This window comes from Camelus ferus, chromosome 11 (genome assembly GCF_009834535.1).
Source record: "Camelus ferus isolate YT-003-E chromosome 11, BCGSAC_Cfer_1.0, whole genome shotgun sequence".
In the NCBI taxonomy this organism is placed as follows: Eukaryota; Metazoa; Chordata; class Mammalia; order Artiodactyla; family Camelidae; genus Camelus; species Camelus ferus.
In genome coordinates this window covers 49,145,815-49,161,886 of record NC_045706.1, presented here as the reverse complement: position 1 = coordinate 49,161,886, position 16,072 = coordinate 49,145,815, and the positions used below count along the sequence as shown (strand labels likewise).

The 16,072-nt window shown below is 36.2% G+C and overlaps 1 protein-coding gene across 4 annotated transcripts in view; it reads right to left on the bottom strand.

Moving 5' to 3' along the window:
• The window catches only part of TET1 (tet methylcytosine dioxygenase 1), a 116,548-nt gene that overhangs the window by 44,889 nt on the left and 55,587 nt on the right, over positions 1-16,072 (bottom strand). For all 4 annotated transcript variants that reach the window (XM_032491525.1, XM_032491524.1, XM_032491523.1 and 1 more), the window contains one exon: positions 2,154-4,473. In XM_032491525.1, coding sequence (XP_032347416.1) covers positions 2,154-4,473 — 2,320 coding nt within the window. The remainder of the gene's footprint in view (positions 1-2,153; positions 4,474-16,072) is intronic.

The window sequence follows — 16,072 nt, the reverse complement described above, 5'->3', positions numbered from 1 at the left end:
CACTTATATAGAAATCCTTTACCCTCAAATATGATGCTCCCACTTGGGATGATTTCTGAATCTGCTTTGTTGTTTTTCATTTAAACTTCCCATTTCTATAAAATGAGCACAATATAACAATTATAGGAAAACATGCAACTGACAGCATATAAAACATTTCCAGGACCACTGCAGATACTAAATAAAGCTTTCATGTCTGGCTGTCTCCACTTCTACATGGTGTCAAGGTAGTATGTATAAGGAAAGGGGCTTGAAACTAGACCTTCATCCTGAAACCTTGTACGCACTCAAATTAGACTAGCTTGGGTATGTAATTTTAATGGCATTTTAAATTAGAGGTTTTTTTCATTTATAATGATATTCAGAAAAGTACTGTCTCTTTTTCACTGCAGATTTTTGAAGCAACAAAGGATGGAGGTTACAAATACAGGCTCAAGTTGGGATTACCTGTCGCTGAATTCTAGTTTAATCATTTACTAGCTATGAGCTGCTCTGACTGAGTTTCCTCAGTCATAAAATGGGGATAAAAAGCATTCCTTTTGCTGGGTTGTGACTATAACAAGTCAAAGATGTAGCGAGTTATCAGACTCGCAGTTAAAAGATCTGAAATAGGAACCATTATCATTATTACACTCTTCTGTCCTTGGTCCAAGAATCTCTCATTCTCTCAATTCAGCCCCACTCAGACAGCATTGTCACTCATTCGAGACTGTCAGATCCTTCTCCTTGGAAGCTCTTCATTCTCAGAGAGCCTATCCTTGGTGCCTGGCACACGGTAGGCTGTCAAACCTGAGTGCTGAATAATGAGCACAGAAATGGAAGGATTCATTTCAGAATATCAAATGCACTTTGAATAATCAAGAAATAAAAGTCATGCTACTCTTCACTATTTTTTCTATTGTGGTTAAAAAAAATCAGAATGATGTACTTACTTTATCCTTCCAATCAATCCTTTAGCTACCCTTTCTATATACTAATGAACCACCCTGCTTCTAGTAGAAAGACTGCTTTTGTTTCAGGCAAATCTTGAGTCTTTGTGATTTGGGGCCATGTTTTAAGAAAGACTGTTTCAAATAATTAAACGTATTTGGGTTCAAAGCAGGTTATTTCACAAATCCTGTGGTATCACAAGTTGTGTAAAAAGCTGAAATAATGGGGCTTCTGCAGTCTAATGACACAATCTATCTAATCTCCCTATTTTTTACAGCTATATTAAATAAATTTCTTCTTATTTTTGAGCACTTACATGAAATTTGACCATAGAAAGTGACTAATCAGTGCAGAATTCAAATTAAGGTTTTATATGTTCTAAACATTGAGCACATTTCCCATAAGGCCTGCCTAAGAATCTACTCCTGCAAGATTTTCTCAGGGCTTTGAATACACTCATAAAACTTCTAGTTTCTGAATGTTCTTTTTCAATGACTCCCAAGACACAAAGTGCATATATAAATACATTAGAAATCTGTCCATGAGTAAACTATTTGTACAAACCTATGCGTCTTTTTCTGAAATAGGAAATCAATATTTATTCAATGATTTAGTATTTTAAAATTCCTAAAGACTTGCAAATTCTTTAATTGGCCAAGATTATGTTTTTTTTTCTTCTTATATGGGCACACAGTTTACATCACAGAGCATAAAAGCACTAAGCACTGAAAAAAAAAAACAAACCAGTTCCAGTCCTTCAGTGAATTAGCAATTACAGATATATTTTAATATTTGTTACATTGTACATATATTTTATATTCTCAGTATGCATGTTATACTGCACAACAAAAAAAATGTACTTTTAAATAAATGGCTTATAGGTTGAAATTCTTTTGAATATAGGAAGAATTAACTGTAATAAAGTATTAGGGGAATTCATTCTTATGCACAATAAACAACTTGAGAGACATTTAGCCTGAGAGAAATCAGCAAATTTTCTACTTAAGAAATTTTCCAAATTACTAGTGGATTTCCCATTTATCTGAGCAGCGTCAATAAAGGTACCACAGAAAAACGGGTATAGAATTCAGTACATTCTAACTAGATTATATGAATGGGGGCAAAAATGCCATTCATAAAAGATAAACCAAACTTGATTCCATCATGACTGGAGGCATTTAATGTCCAGTAAACGAAGAAGAAACACACATGCATGCACTTACCAAGACAGTTGCAGGTTGGCAAATCAGCATCTTTTGTTGCGGACACCAGGGTTTTCGTAGGATCAGTAAAGAAGTTCATGGCATAATCATTAAAACTTTTCTGTGCATTGTCTATTGGGGAAAATTCTGATGCTCCAACAGTAGATGAACAGACATCCTCTTCACTTTTGGTAGAAACCACTGTAATTCCACCTGAACATACTACATTTAGCTTCCTGAGAATTTGTGCTGGGTCCGGTAAGGGAGTCTCATGAGAGATACCAGGCAATGTTGGCAGTCTCTGATGCATGAATTGGTCTTTAACATCCTGTTGGAACTGTGTTTGGTCATCGCCAGCCATCATATTAGCACACTGGTTAGTTGGAGAGGAGGGCTGAAATAAAGGATGAGCTTTCTGATTGACATTCACTGTTGGCTGTACCTGAGTATACGCATTTTCTGTAAACGCCTGCCCGTTGGATTCTGTTTTTAACTCGACTATGGGGAGGGAATCCAAGGGTTCAACCTTCATTTTTTCCTGTGCTAATTCAGGATAATATCGCTCAAATTTTATCTGAGTGAGGGGAGGAAATACTTTTTTGGGTTCTAATGGTGAACTCGTTTGAGTCAGTGGTTTCCATACTTTGGTTAAGGGAGGAATTTTTCCCAATAGAATAGGAAAATCATGTGGACCAAACTGACCAAATCGTTGAAATTTAGATGCTATCCAAATGTCATGTAATTTACTATACTCATATGACAACTGCTCCTGCCTTTTCCGGTCATTTTCTTGACAACTTATGACTGCAGGCTTCTTTTTCCGTCGATCTCTTGATGGGGTAGATTTTGTCTTTTTCTGGGTTGTGTTCTTTTGCTTTGTTACCGATGAGCCATGATTATTTTGTACACTGGAAGGTGGCTTCTGCTGTATTTTGTCCTTCTCCTGGCTACAGTTTTGCTGTACATTACATGCAACAGGGTTTGTTGGTGTACTTTCAACTTTTTTGTCCTCTGCTTTTATGTAATTGAATTTAATTATTGATGCAAGTTGTGTTAACTGTGTTGCAACATCTTCTTCAACTTTACTATGAACTGTATCTTGACATAATGGATCATCCTTTGAGTCCAACTTGTTGCTTCTGTCCAGTGACTGGTTACAATACCCCGATTTATTAGTTGTTGCCAACTGATGCAAATTCTTAGAACTGCCAAGAGTAATTCTACCTTGAGCAACATTTTTATTGGTGTCAGTTTTAGATGCATTTGAATTTGGTATAGTAAGAGATACTGAATTTGTGATTGTTGAATATTCCTGTGCCTTTGTGGATGCCTGGTCACTAGGTGAGCTGTTGTGTGATTTAGAAGTGATATTTTGGCCATTGAATACTAACGTGTTGCATGAACTCTGCTTTTGCAAAGATTGACAATGATGTAGGTTTTGTGGCTCCCCTTGTAAGTTTGGGTCTTGGAAGTCTTTTCTTACAGAATATAGGATAGCTTTACAGCTATTAAGCAAACTAGCGGTTCTCTGTTCTGTTTCTTCATCCTTCTCTGACTTGGATGGTGAGGAATTTTCTGATGGGGCTTCTGATAGTTGAGTTAGAGCTTCTATGGCCACCACTTGTTCTAGTGTTAATCGCCTATCTTTCATTAGGGACAGAAGGCTTGGTTGAAGTGTTGGTCCTTCTTTTGGTTCTCTATTTGTTATTTTTTCTAGTGATTTTGGTTGATCACTTTCATTGTGAATACTAGTACGACTATTTAAGTTGAAGTTTGCCGGATCTGGAAAAGACTTACAATTAAAGCCAGGCTTATGGAAGACAAAAACATTACTTCTCCCCTTGAGATGATCACAGCTCGCACTAGTAGCAATGGAACTCATGGCATTGTTATGGTTTGTGGTGCCTTTCAGGAATTTATAAGGATTATTTTCAAATGCCTTGCCAAGTTCTTCAATACTGAGATTTTTAAAAGACAAATTTGATTCAGTTGGTAAATAGTGTACATTTTTAATGCCGTTTCTTATCGTTTGTGCAAACAATTTTTGAGGTTCAAGGAGGTCAGTAAGTAGGACTTTCTTCCTGTCATCTTCAGAGTTTTTCAAATTTTCAGCTTCAGTTACAATTGCTTTAAATTCTCCTTTGACATGATCAGTTAAGTGTGATTTCTTATTTTGCGTCCACTTCTCCACCTCAATACCTGTCATACTTTCTTCATTTTTAGTTACATTTTCAATGGGAAATGAGCTTACTTCCAATCTTTGTTCTTCCTCATGACCACAACTACTGTATTCCATGGATTCTGACTTGGGGCCATTTACTGGTTTGTTGTCAAAATCTACCTATAAAATAGACACAGAAGTTACCCATGTTATTTGCTTAAATATCAGAGTAAGAGCCATAGGAACTTTATAATTTAATAACAACTAAATGTGAAGTCCCTGAAAACATACATTAAAACATTATTTTCTCTTTTTTACATATTCATAGAAGTTATAAAATATCAATAAGAGGGAAAGAAAAAAAGCAATAGGAACTATCATGATCCTATGCCTGTTAATATTTTGGTATATTCATTTTTTTTCCCAAATAAATTTTTTAAACATTTTTACATTTATACCATTCAATGGACAATACCTATTACTTCAATGCAAACTGTACTGAAGTAGAACATACATACCAAGAAACATACAAATCATAAATATATAGCTTGTTGAATTTTCACAAAATGAACACCTATGTACCCAGATCCCAACCAAGAAACTTTTATCTAGTCATCACTCCACCACCAAAGGGTAACCATTACTTTGACATCTATCATAGATTTCTTTTGCTATTTCCAAACTATACAACTGACTTCTTTTTATTCAAAACGTGCGAGATTCATCTATGTTGCAAAGTATAATTGTAATCCATTGATTCTTAACTGCTACACAGTAATTCTGATTGGATATACTACAATGTATTTTGCTGTTCTACTGTGGATAGACATTTATTTTTGGTTTTTGGCTATTACAAAGTACACTGCTATAAGACTGGTGAACTTATACATACATTGGGTGGAGTGGAAGCTCTGGCTCTTTCAGTGTGTATACATGTGCATAGATCTTCAGCTTTAGCAGACAGGCCAGAGAATCTTCTACAGTGGTTACCAACACACACACTCACTAGGAATTATGACAGTTTCAATCTTTGTTAACAATTAGCTCACATTCTTATCAATAATTAATATTTTTTGTATTTTCATATTAGCCCTTCAGGTGAATGGGCAGTAACATCCCTTTTTAAAAATTTTTTGAGATGAAGAAAGTAGGAAAAATCTTCCAAAGCAAGAGCAAAAAGTGAGAAGCCATAAAAGAAAAGCTAGACTTCTTTGACTACATATAATATTAACAATTTAAAAGGGAAAGACACCATAACATGCTTTTCCAATTGCTGATCACAACCTCTGAGTCCTAATAGCAATTTAGTGCTTTGTGACAAGTTGGTTTTTTAAATGGAATATTAAGGAACAATAGGCGTACACTACATTTAGTAATAAGTATTACCATATAAATCTTTTATGTATGTGTTTGTGCACTGAATCATGATGTAAAATGTATACATTTCTTAATACGTATAGATATTTTGAAAGGTAGGAGAAATATTGCCATAAATAAATTCAAAAGTCAAATGACAGGGAAAATATTCACAATACATGTAAAGAGTTGCTATTCTTAATGTAAAAGAATTTCCACAAATTATGAAGGAGAATGACTCAGAATAGAATAGTGAAGAAAGGACAGGCACATGCAATTCATGTAAGTGGAAATCAAAAGGATCAAAAGCTGTCCAACTTTAGTAGAAGACAATCAAGTGAAAATAAACATAGTTTTTGCATCCAATCAAATTGCGAACATAAAAAGGCAGAAATGTCCTTAAGCAAATCATAAAACAACAGGACACTTATACTAGAGAAAGTATGAAGTAAACTCTCATATACTTATATTGTGAAAAAATGTGCAGCCATTACTCCATGTATCAATCTAGTGATTGTATGGCAAGATATTCATAATACATCATTAACCCGAATAAGATGCAGCTGTGATGTTATCATCCCTTCTTATTTAATACACACAAACAGTTGTCTAGCACAGACAGAAAGCTGGTAGGATAAACCTAAAATGTTAATAACACTTACCACTGGGAAACAGAAGTGAAGAAAAGGGAAAGTTTACTCTTTTTTTTACTTGAAGCTTTTAATTTTATAGGTAGGCATATCCAAGCACATTGAACTTCAATGTATACACTCCCCTACAGAGGAGATTTTGAGGCCCTTTTAAAATTTTACATATCAAAAGCATAAGACAGTCTCATTAATTAATGAGATTAAAAACAACAGACCTTTATTATTCAGTTATATCTTACATAGCTTTCTAAAAACACTGGGTATCACAAGTTTATATAAACATAAAAACATGCTCTACACACTGCTAACTATAAAACTAAACTTTAAGAAAGCAAGGTAACAGATAAGATTTTAGTGTAGGATAGTAAGATTTTCTATTCCACATCCTCAAAATCTCCCCTGAATCCTTGAAAACACATTGTTACATGCAATAATAGCACGTGTGTGCAATATATTTCTGTGCTATGAGAAAATGCTCACTCTCATTCAGCTACCTGCTATTCATTTTGAAACTGAGTGGCCAGAGCAACAGATTTATCACAACTTCAGGCCATGTCAGAAGTGAATTAGCACCAGAAAGAGGAAGAAAAATACTATAGGATATCACTTACATGTGGAATCTAAAGAAAAAAGACAAACTTATTTACAAAATAGAAACAGACTCACAGACATAGAAAACAAACTGACAATACTTCAACAAAAATATGTATTAAAAAAGTGAATTAGCAAAAAAGATGAATTGTAAAGTACATGGTGTATCTTAACAAAGCTGTTACCCAAAAAAATAAAAACTGAATCAGCATGGATAACTGAAAAAGCAATAAAAGAAATACATAACACACCTTATTTAAATAGATACATGCAAATAATATATAAACATATTTGTTTTAAAATAGAAGTGTTGAAAATAAATGAACCTCATCAACATCTGCAAATTTTAAAAATGAATGTGATACACAACATTTACAGGTTGAAAAACAATCATATGATCATCTCTATGGATGCAGAAAGTTTTCACAAAATTCAACACCAACATATGATAAAAACTCACCACAGAGTGGGTCTAGAGGGAATATACCTCAACACAATAAAGGCCTTTTATGATAATCCATATCTGATAAGCCCATAGTATGATACTCAATGGTGAAAGCTGAAAGCATTTCCTATAAGATCAGGAACAAGACAAGGATGCTCACTCTTACTACTTTTACTCAACATAGTATTGAAGTTCTAGCCACACAGCAATCAGACAAGAATAAATCAATCCAAATTGGAAAAAAAAGTAAAACTGTTAGTGTTTGCAGATGACATGATACTATACAAAGAAAATCCTAAAGACATCACCAAAACTACAGGAGCTCATTAATTAACTGGTAAGGTTGCAGGATAGAAAAATAATATACAGAAATCCCTTGCATTTCTATATACTAACGATAAACTATCAGAAAGAGAAATTAAAGCAACAATTCCATTTATACTTAGGAATAACTAAGGAGGTAAAAGACCTGTACTCAAAAAACTGTAAGACACTAATGGTATGAAAACACAAAAGACCCCAAATAGTCAAAACAATCTTGAGAAAGAAGAACAGAACTCGAGCTGAGGTACCACACTCCCTGACTGCAGTCTACTACGAAACTACAGTAATCAAAACAGTATAGTACTGGCACAAAAACAGACACAAATCAACGGAACAGAATAGAGTCCAGAAATAAACCCACATACTTATAGCCTATTAATCTACAACAGTGAAGGTGAGAATATACAATGGGGAAAAGACAGTCTCTTCAATAAGTGGTGCTGGGAAAACTGGACAGCTACATGAAAAAGAATGAAAATAGGACACTTTCTCACACAAAAATAAACTCAAAATGGATTAAAGACCTAAATATTGACTTAATATTATATTTCAGGTGTAAAAGACCCGAAACCACGGAACTCCTAGAAGAAAACATAAGCAGAACACTGTTAAGCAGACACAAATGTTAGCATCATTTTTTTGTATCTATCTCCTAAAATAGAGGAAACAAAAGCAAAAATAAACAAATGAAACCTAATTAAACTTAAAAGCTTTTGCACAGCAAAGCAAACCATCAACAGAATGAAAAGAAACCTAATGAAGGGGAGAAAATATTTGCAAATAATAACTATAAGGGTTAATATCCAAAATATATAAACAACTCATACAATTCAATATCAAAAAGCAAAAACAAAAACGTCAGACAAAAAACAGGGAGAAGATGTGAAGACATTTCTCCAAAGAAGACATACAGATGGCCAACAGGCACATGAAAAGATGCTAATATTAGTGAATCCTTCGAGAAATGCAAATCAAAACCACAAGGAGGTATCACCTCATACCTGTTAGAATGGGTATCATCCAGAATGGAGAAAAAGGAACCCTTGTACACTGTTGGTGGAAATGTAAATTATGCAGCCACTGGCAACACAGTATGGAGGTTCCTCAAAAAACTAAGAACTACCATATGATCCAGCAATTACACTCCAAGGTATATATCCGAAGAAAATGGAAACACCAATTTCAAAAGATACATGCACCCCATTGTTCACAGCAGCATTATTTAAATAGCCAAGATATGGTAGCAACCTAAGGGTTCATTAACAGATGAATGAATAAAGGTGTGGTATATTATATATAAGGGAACTTAACTCAGCCATAAAAAAAGAATGAAATTTTGCCACTTGCAACAACATGGATGGACTTGGAGAATGTTATGCTTAGTGAAGTAAGCCAGACAGAGAAAGACAAATACTGTATGATATTACTTATAGGTGGAATCTAAAAAGTAAACAAATAAATGTATGTAATAAAACCGAAACAGAATTAGATATAGAGAACAAACTAGTGGTGACCAGTGTGTGTGTAGTGGGGGAGGTTCAAGACAGATGTAGGAATTAATAGGTACAAACTACAATGTATAAAATAAATAAGCTACAAGGATCTATTGTACAGCACAGAGAATATAGCTTATGTTTTATAATAACTTTAAATGGAGTATAATCTATAAAAATTTTGAATTACTATGTTGTACACCTGAAATATAATATTGTCAATTATATCCAATTAAAAAAAATCATCTTACTTAAATAGATACATCTAAATAATGTATAAATACATTTGTTTTAAAATAGAATTATTGAAAAGAAAAGAAACTAACCTAAGTGCTATGACAGATTAATCTTGTCCACTAAGATGTGGAAGGGAAGAGAGCAACCCTTAGGAACTGCGTGACCAGGGAGATGCTACTTAGCTTGAGCTATAGTTTCCTCCTTTTAAAAGATCGTTACGATCGTGATGGGGATTAGACGAGATAATATAACTAAAGAGCACAATGAGGACAAGCTATCACTAAGAGGGAGCACAATGTCATTACGATAGTTATAATTCAAAGAACGTTATCTGTACTGTAATATACTCCTTACTTGCAATAACTCATTTACTCTTTATATAACCCTGATGCAGACACTATGGAAAGGTGCTCAAGATTAAGAGAAACACAAATTAAAATGACACAGACAACATTTTTCATTTCTCAGAATAGCACACATCAAAAAGTTTTGACCACCTAGACCCTAGGGGACCCTGTGGGGAGAGACACTCACATGCTGTTGGTGGGTGTACAACATGGTACAATCCCTATAGACAGCAATTTGGCAATAATCAAAATTATCAGCACAACTTTAATACAACAGGTTGGGGAACTTATCCAAGTTATACTTGCATCTAATAACGGGTTTTGACAGCTTTGTATATTTTAACAAATAACCGAAAATACCCCAATGTCCATCTGTAGCAGACTAATTGTGATACAGCTATACAATGCCTTGCAACTATTGAAAGAAAATGATAAAAAAAAAAAATTCCATGGCTTCCAGAGTCGGGTGTGTGTACATTCTGTATTAATAGGCATGTTTGATTCTTGTAAAGGGACATTAGTAGCTGCTGCAGGTCCTGTTTGGAAACCCCATGTACAATTCCTGGTTTTTTGTAAGTGTCAGTGCGGGGGACATTTGACTTTTGTGTTTGTATCTTCTTTTTATGATTGCTGTACTGACCCTTGTCTTTTTGCGGAAGGGGTGAAAAGAGAGTTGAAATAAAAATGTTTAGAAATTAAAAAAAAATTCCGTAGCTAATAGGCAAAGATGTCCAAGTTATATTATTTTTCTAAAATCCCACAGAACCTATATATGGAATTTTGGTGTAAAAAGTATATATTCATTTTTGCATAAAAGAAACTGGAAGAGTACAAAATAAACTAAATCAGGTGATGAGTAGGAAGAGTTTAAGAGCAATACCGAACAATGAGAAAACAGAAAGAGTTCGGGAACACACCTAGATCTGATTAAATACTGTTTTGACTTTTTAATACATTTCTTTAAAATTAAGCCAAAATTGACAAAGCCCTCTATCGAAAAACTTCTAGGGTACAGTAAGAGAAAAGAGCTAAATGCAGAGTAGTTTATGTAGTATCAAATTACAAACAAATTAAAGCATAAAGGGAGAGCAGAGTGTATACAAATTTGCTAATATTTGTTAAATATTTCAGGGAGGCTACATACAACTGTCAACATTTGTCTTATAGACAACCGTACTCAGTGGTATTCTGGTAAAGTTTAACCATCAACTTGGGAGGTGGTGAGGAAGACGCCCTGTTTTGTGGGGTTGGCCAATTTTTGTGGTGTAAATACACCCACCATGGTGGATTGTAAACTATCGATGTGACCACCTGACCGAGAGCTGGAAAGAAATGCACACATCCACTGAGTTGGAAGGAGCTGTCTCCATGACACCACTGAGAGCACTAATCCAAACTACTACTTGAAATAGGCTCCAATGGCTACATTATGAACTTTTATTAAATGAAGATTTTATTGGCATTTAATCTGCTTAGGTTATAGTGGTTCCCCAACATCCATCTCGGATCTCAAAATATTTGTTAATATCTGTCTCTAAAGAGAAGCCACTTGTCTGAAGGAAGTGAAGTGTTTCCAAGAATATCAGAACTGGGGCTGTTTTGAACCCCTCAAGTTCCATTTACACTCTGGGGACACCAAACCCATTCCACCTGCCCACCAGTGTTTGTGTCTCTTCTTCTCCTCCCCCACCCACCGCTTGTCCTACTCCCACCCTAGGCTACTCCAAAATGGCCCAAGGGTACAGTTTAAAAAACAATAGGTGATTCAAAATTCCCCAGTTCTGTGTCTCCCAATCTGTACCCATCCCAGGCTTACAGGTTTCCCTGGGCCCCTCCTAGGCACTCTGAACTAACAGGAATGTTGAACTCCTTAGATCAGATCTGGGTCCAATAGTTTCCAGGCCCCCACCATTTTCTCATTTTTCCACGCCCCCTCCATTTTCTCATTTTTCCACATTCCTGTCATCATGATACTCTTACATCTCCTCTTAAATGAGCTCAAATAGCACTGAGCAAAGAGACATTTTATTCTGAAATGGCCATGCCCTTTGGACGGAATCTGACTGTAGCCCCTCCCAACATACACTCACATTCCATACATGCTGCATTTCCTGTATCAAGAAACAAGTACTCCGATCACATGGAAAAATCAAAACTTTCAAGGCACTTTCAGAGACATGGTCCGGCAAGACTATGGTTTTACTACAAAGGCAGATCGGTGTGTTTCTCAACCTTCTTCTTCTCCTATTTTTTCACCACTTATTGCAGAAGTCTTTTAAAACATTTTTTCCCTAATATCCTTCCCCATGAGATCTTAATATGACAGATACAGTATCTGTTTATGTACTGTGGCCCAACTGAAATTATCTAAAATTTTTCACCCCACCACCAAGAACCAATTTTCACTTCCTCTGAGGAAAAAGCAATTTTTTTAAGTTCTTTGTTTTGGGGGAGGTAATTTATTTATTCATTTTAGAGGAGGTACTGGGGATTGAACCCAAGACCTTGTGCATACTAAGCATGCACTTGAGTTATACCCTCCCCCGAAAGAGCAAGTTTTAAAAACATGTAGAGTGTGAGGAGCAGCCCGCACTGTCTTTATGCTTATTCAGAAGTGGCACCCTCCAAATCTAGGTTCTCAACCTGAAAACTGAGTGCTTGGGGAAAAAACCTGACGGAGAACCACTGGGGCCTTCATGAATGTTAACTTTCAGATGATACAATCATACCAGATACCGTATTTTCCCTTCCCAATTTCCATAAAGAGAAGCATGGGGGTCAGCCCTGCTCTGCATCCTACCACCATACAATGCTCACCACAACTGCATGCTAACAAAAACAAAGTTAAATCAAAAGAGGAACCGGCTACTCACCAAAGATCCACATAAGGAGATTCTAAAATAAACATTTAACACACACACATCAAAAAATTCTCCTTCAAAGGGGACCTGCAAAACAGCTACCTTATTTTCCTAGAATTCCCACCATTGTCTTTTTCCTTATTTAGGCATAAAAAGGGAATACCTGCCCTATCAGGTTTTGGAGCCCTAATGTTCTTTGAGCTTTGCCTCCGATCTCAGTTTCCCCAACTTGCCTATAACCACCCACTGAAGAGTTCAAATGCCACCAAAAGGCAGGGCTTGATGAGCCGGGAGAGGGGGAGTCTTAGGGACGGGGTCAGCACTTGTCCCCACCATCCCTACCTTGGTGCCATAAAGCCTTATGGCTTTTCCATTCGTGCACTGAATAGGAGCCATGGCAGAAACTTCAGATATTCCTCAGTTCTCTCCGACAGACCCAGATACCAGGCCAAATGTCTTTTCTAAAGTTTTTAATCCCATCCCCAAACAAAAACTCCACCCTCATTTAGCCACAGGGTCTTAGAATCCAAAGTAAATCCCTTAACTTGGGGGTGGAGCAAAGGAGGAGAGTTACTCAAGGGAGGGACAACTTCTATTTAATCAAAGCCGAGTTAACTGAAGATTAGTTCCAACTATATACAGAAACTGATCTGATCTAAGAACTAAACCTCTCTAGTTGCAGATGACCTCGTCCCTGTCCTGTTCTTCTGGAGCTATAAGCCAGTATAATTCATTCCCAGTCAAAAAGACAAAAACCAGCTCTCTGGGCTTGAACCTAGTTTGTGGTGACAATGCTAAATGCACTCAGAGGGTCAGGACTGTCAGTAAATACGGGACTGTTATGGTGTCTCCCTGAGGAAAATGGTGAAGAAAACTGAAACCAGCCACCAAGCTAAGTGCACTTGCCTCTCAGGTGGCAAAACCAAAATGAATAAGTGATCTGGCACTGTGGTTCCTTGAAGGGTCTTAGGTGATGCCTGGACCTTCAGCACGACTTCTGCCATCGCTGTTAAGTCTAACTGAAGGAATTGAAAGACCTACAGAAGCTCCACCATTTGTAACATTGCTAGCCTATAATAAATGGGTTAATTTAAGTAACAACAAGACAAAAAAACCGGTCAGACCCCAGATCTGACTCAAGGTATCATCCCATCAAGTTCCCTCTGCACTCAAATATTTTAAGTGGCCACCCTCAAGGTTATAAGTAAGTTCTCAGCTACCAAATTCAATCATTCCTTAAAGATTATGGACCAAACCTGTTCTTTTGTAGCTCCCCAAGGAGAATCTCAATCAAAACTTTCAAATCTAGGTTTCCCCTGGAGCCTTATCATGTGTCTGTCCCTTGGCTGTGGGTGTGTCACCCTGAGCCTAGTGCAATTAAAAACCACTGCCTTTTTGTTCTTCACACTTTTCATGAACACTCCTATTCATGCTTAAAATTAATAACCAACTCTGGTGTTCAGTGTATTATTCTTTACACTGTTTATGCACCTTAACTTTTTCATATATTTTTAATAATGTGGGCTTTACTTGAATCAAACTGGCTACTCTCCCAGTTCCACTGCTGACCAGCCATGTGGTCGGGAGTGAGGTCTTGCACTACGGAGCCTCTTGGAGCCTCAGTTTCCTTAAGATAAATCAGGACTACTAATAGCACTTACTGAACAGGTTTATTGTGAGGATTAAATCAAACAACATCTTTCCATAGAGTGCTGGACTTTAATATTTGTAGAAGTGAACTATGTAAGGGAAAAATAGATATTAGGTAGTTCTTCCTTTTCTACATGTCCTTCAATATATAGCAAAACCCTGATAATTCCAGTCTCAAATCCACGGTGAAGAAAAGAATATTAATAATAGTTATTATTTATCCATTCAGCATTTACTACTTGCCAGGCATCGATATGAGCACTTTATAGGAATTATTTCATTTACTTTTCCTACTAAGATAAGTGTACTTACATCTCCAATCTTCTAAAAAGGAAGTTTCTGATAAAGTTATGTCATTAGCCAAAGTCAGATCAATACTGAGCCAAAACTCAAACCAAAGGTCTCTAAGTCCTATTGTTGTTAGTCACCAGGTCCTTGTGTTTAACCCCAATGCACTGTTCTACAAATAATCATTTCAACAGCAAGTGGGTATTAACATTTATAAGGAATTCCTTCAGTTACTAGTATTTACTAATGTGTACTCAGCTAGCATTGCCATAGATGCTTAAAACACAAAAGAACAACAGAATTCTTATGGTAGCTTCTTTTGTTAGATTGTGGGAATTATCTTTCTGAACTGACTGGCCTATTTTTATTCATGTTTGTGAGCAGTATAGCATTGCTATTCAAAATATAACTTCATATCCAATGCAGTATATGCACATTGGGCTCACGCAGTTATTAAGGGCAGTGGATGAAATTGGAATCCGCTTTAGAATCTAGTTTTTGAGGATGTGGTCAGAAGTGACTGTCAATTCCCCTCTTAAATGTTCCTTGGTCTACAACTGTACTGATTTCTGGATAATCCTAATATGTTTTACCTTTCTGCTAACTTTTCCCTCAAATTTTTCAGTTCTATATAACTGGGAGACTAAGATTCAGTGAAAAGTTCTTGGTGTTAAAATAATACCCCAATATGAATTGCCATATTAATTTTAAAAAATTAAAAGATTGCAATTATTTAATTCAATTGCACTCGTTTCACAAAGGCAGTTTATATGTACTTATTAGGTCAAGGCTCATGATAGAAGGTGGGCTCCAAATACCTCTCTCTCTTTTTAAAAAAAACGGTACTTAAATGCACAAGTTTTGAGATTCTTCCTATGACAAACCCTGTTTCCCACTAAGGTTTAGCCTCTATCAAGTGACCTTGCCTGAAATGCTCCCTCTTGATCAAAGATTATACTCAAGGACTTTGCCTCACCCAACTCTCTCCAGAAGGCCATCAGATAACTAGTTAATTCATGATCCTACAAGTCACCAAGAAAGGTTTCAACTTTTAATCCTTTGCATTGCCCAGTGGCCATGGGTCTCTTTTCCCTCCCTCCAAGGTTTCCCCTTGAAGAAAACAAAATGTCTATTTTGGTTTAGGCTTTCTAAGAGTAAGAATATAATCTCCAAGAATACTGAGTATTTATTCAGCACTTAACTGGTGATGATATGCACACAGGCAGTTATTTACACATTCCTAACAGAAAAATCAGAGAGCATTCTGGAGCCAAAGCTTCAAGATCTGTAAATCTTTCCCTTCTACCTCCTTCCCCACAGACTGTGAAAATCTCAGATCTTTCCTATGTTAAGAAAACAAAGCCCTCCAGAAATATTTAGCTCCCACCCTACCTCACTGCCCTATTTTTACAATGAACATCTCCCAAACTGTCTACAATCACTGTCCATCATGATTCTTCAACCCACTGTAATTAGGCTTCTGTTCCCATAACCTCATTGAAACTGCCCAAGATTCACCAGTGTAGTCCCAATTGTC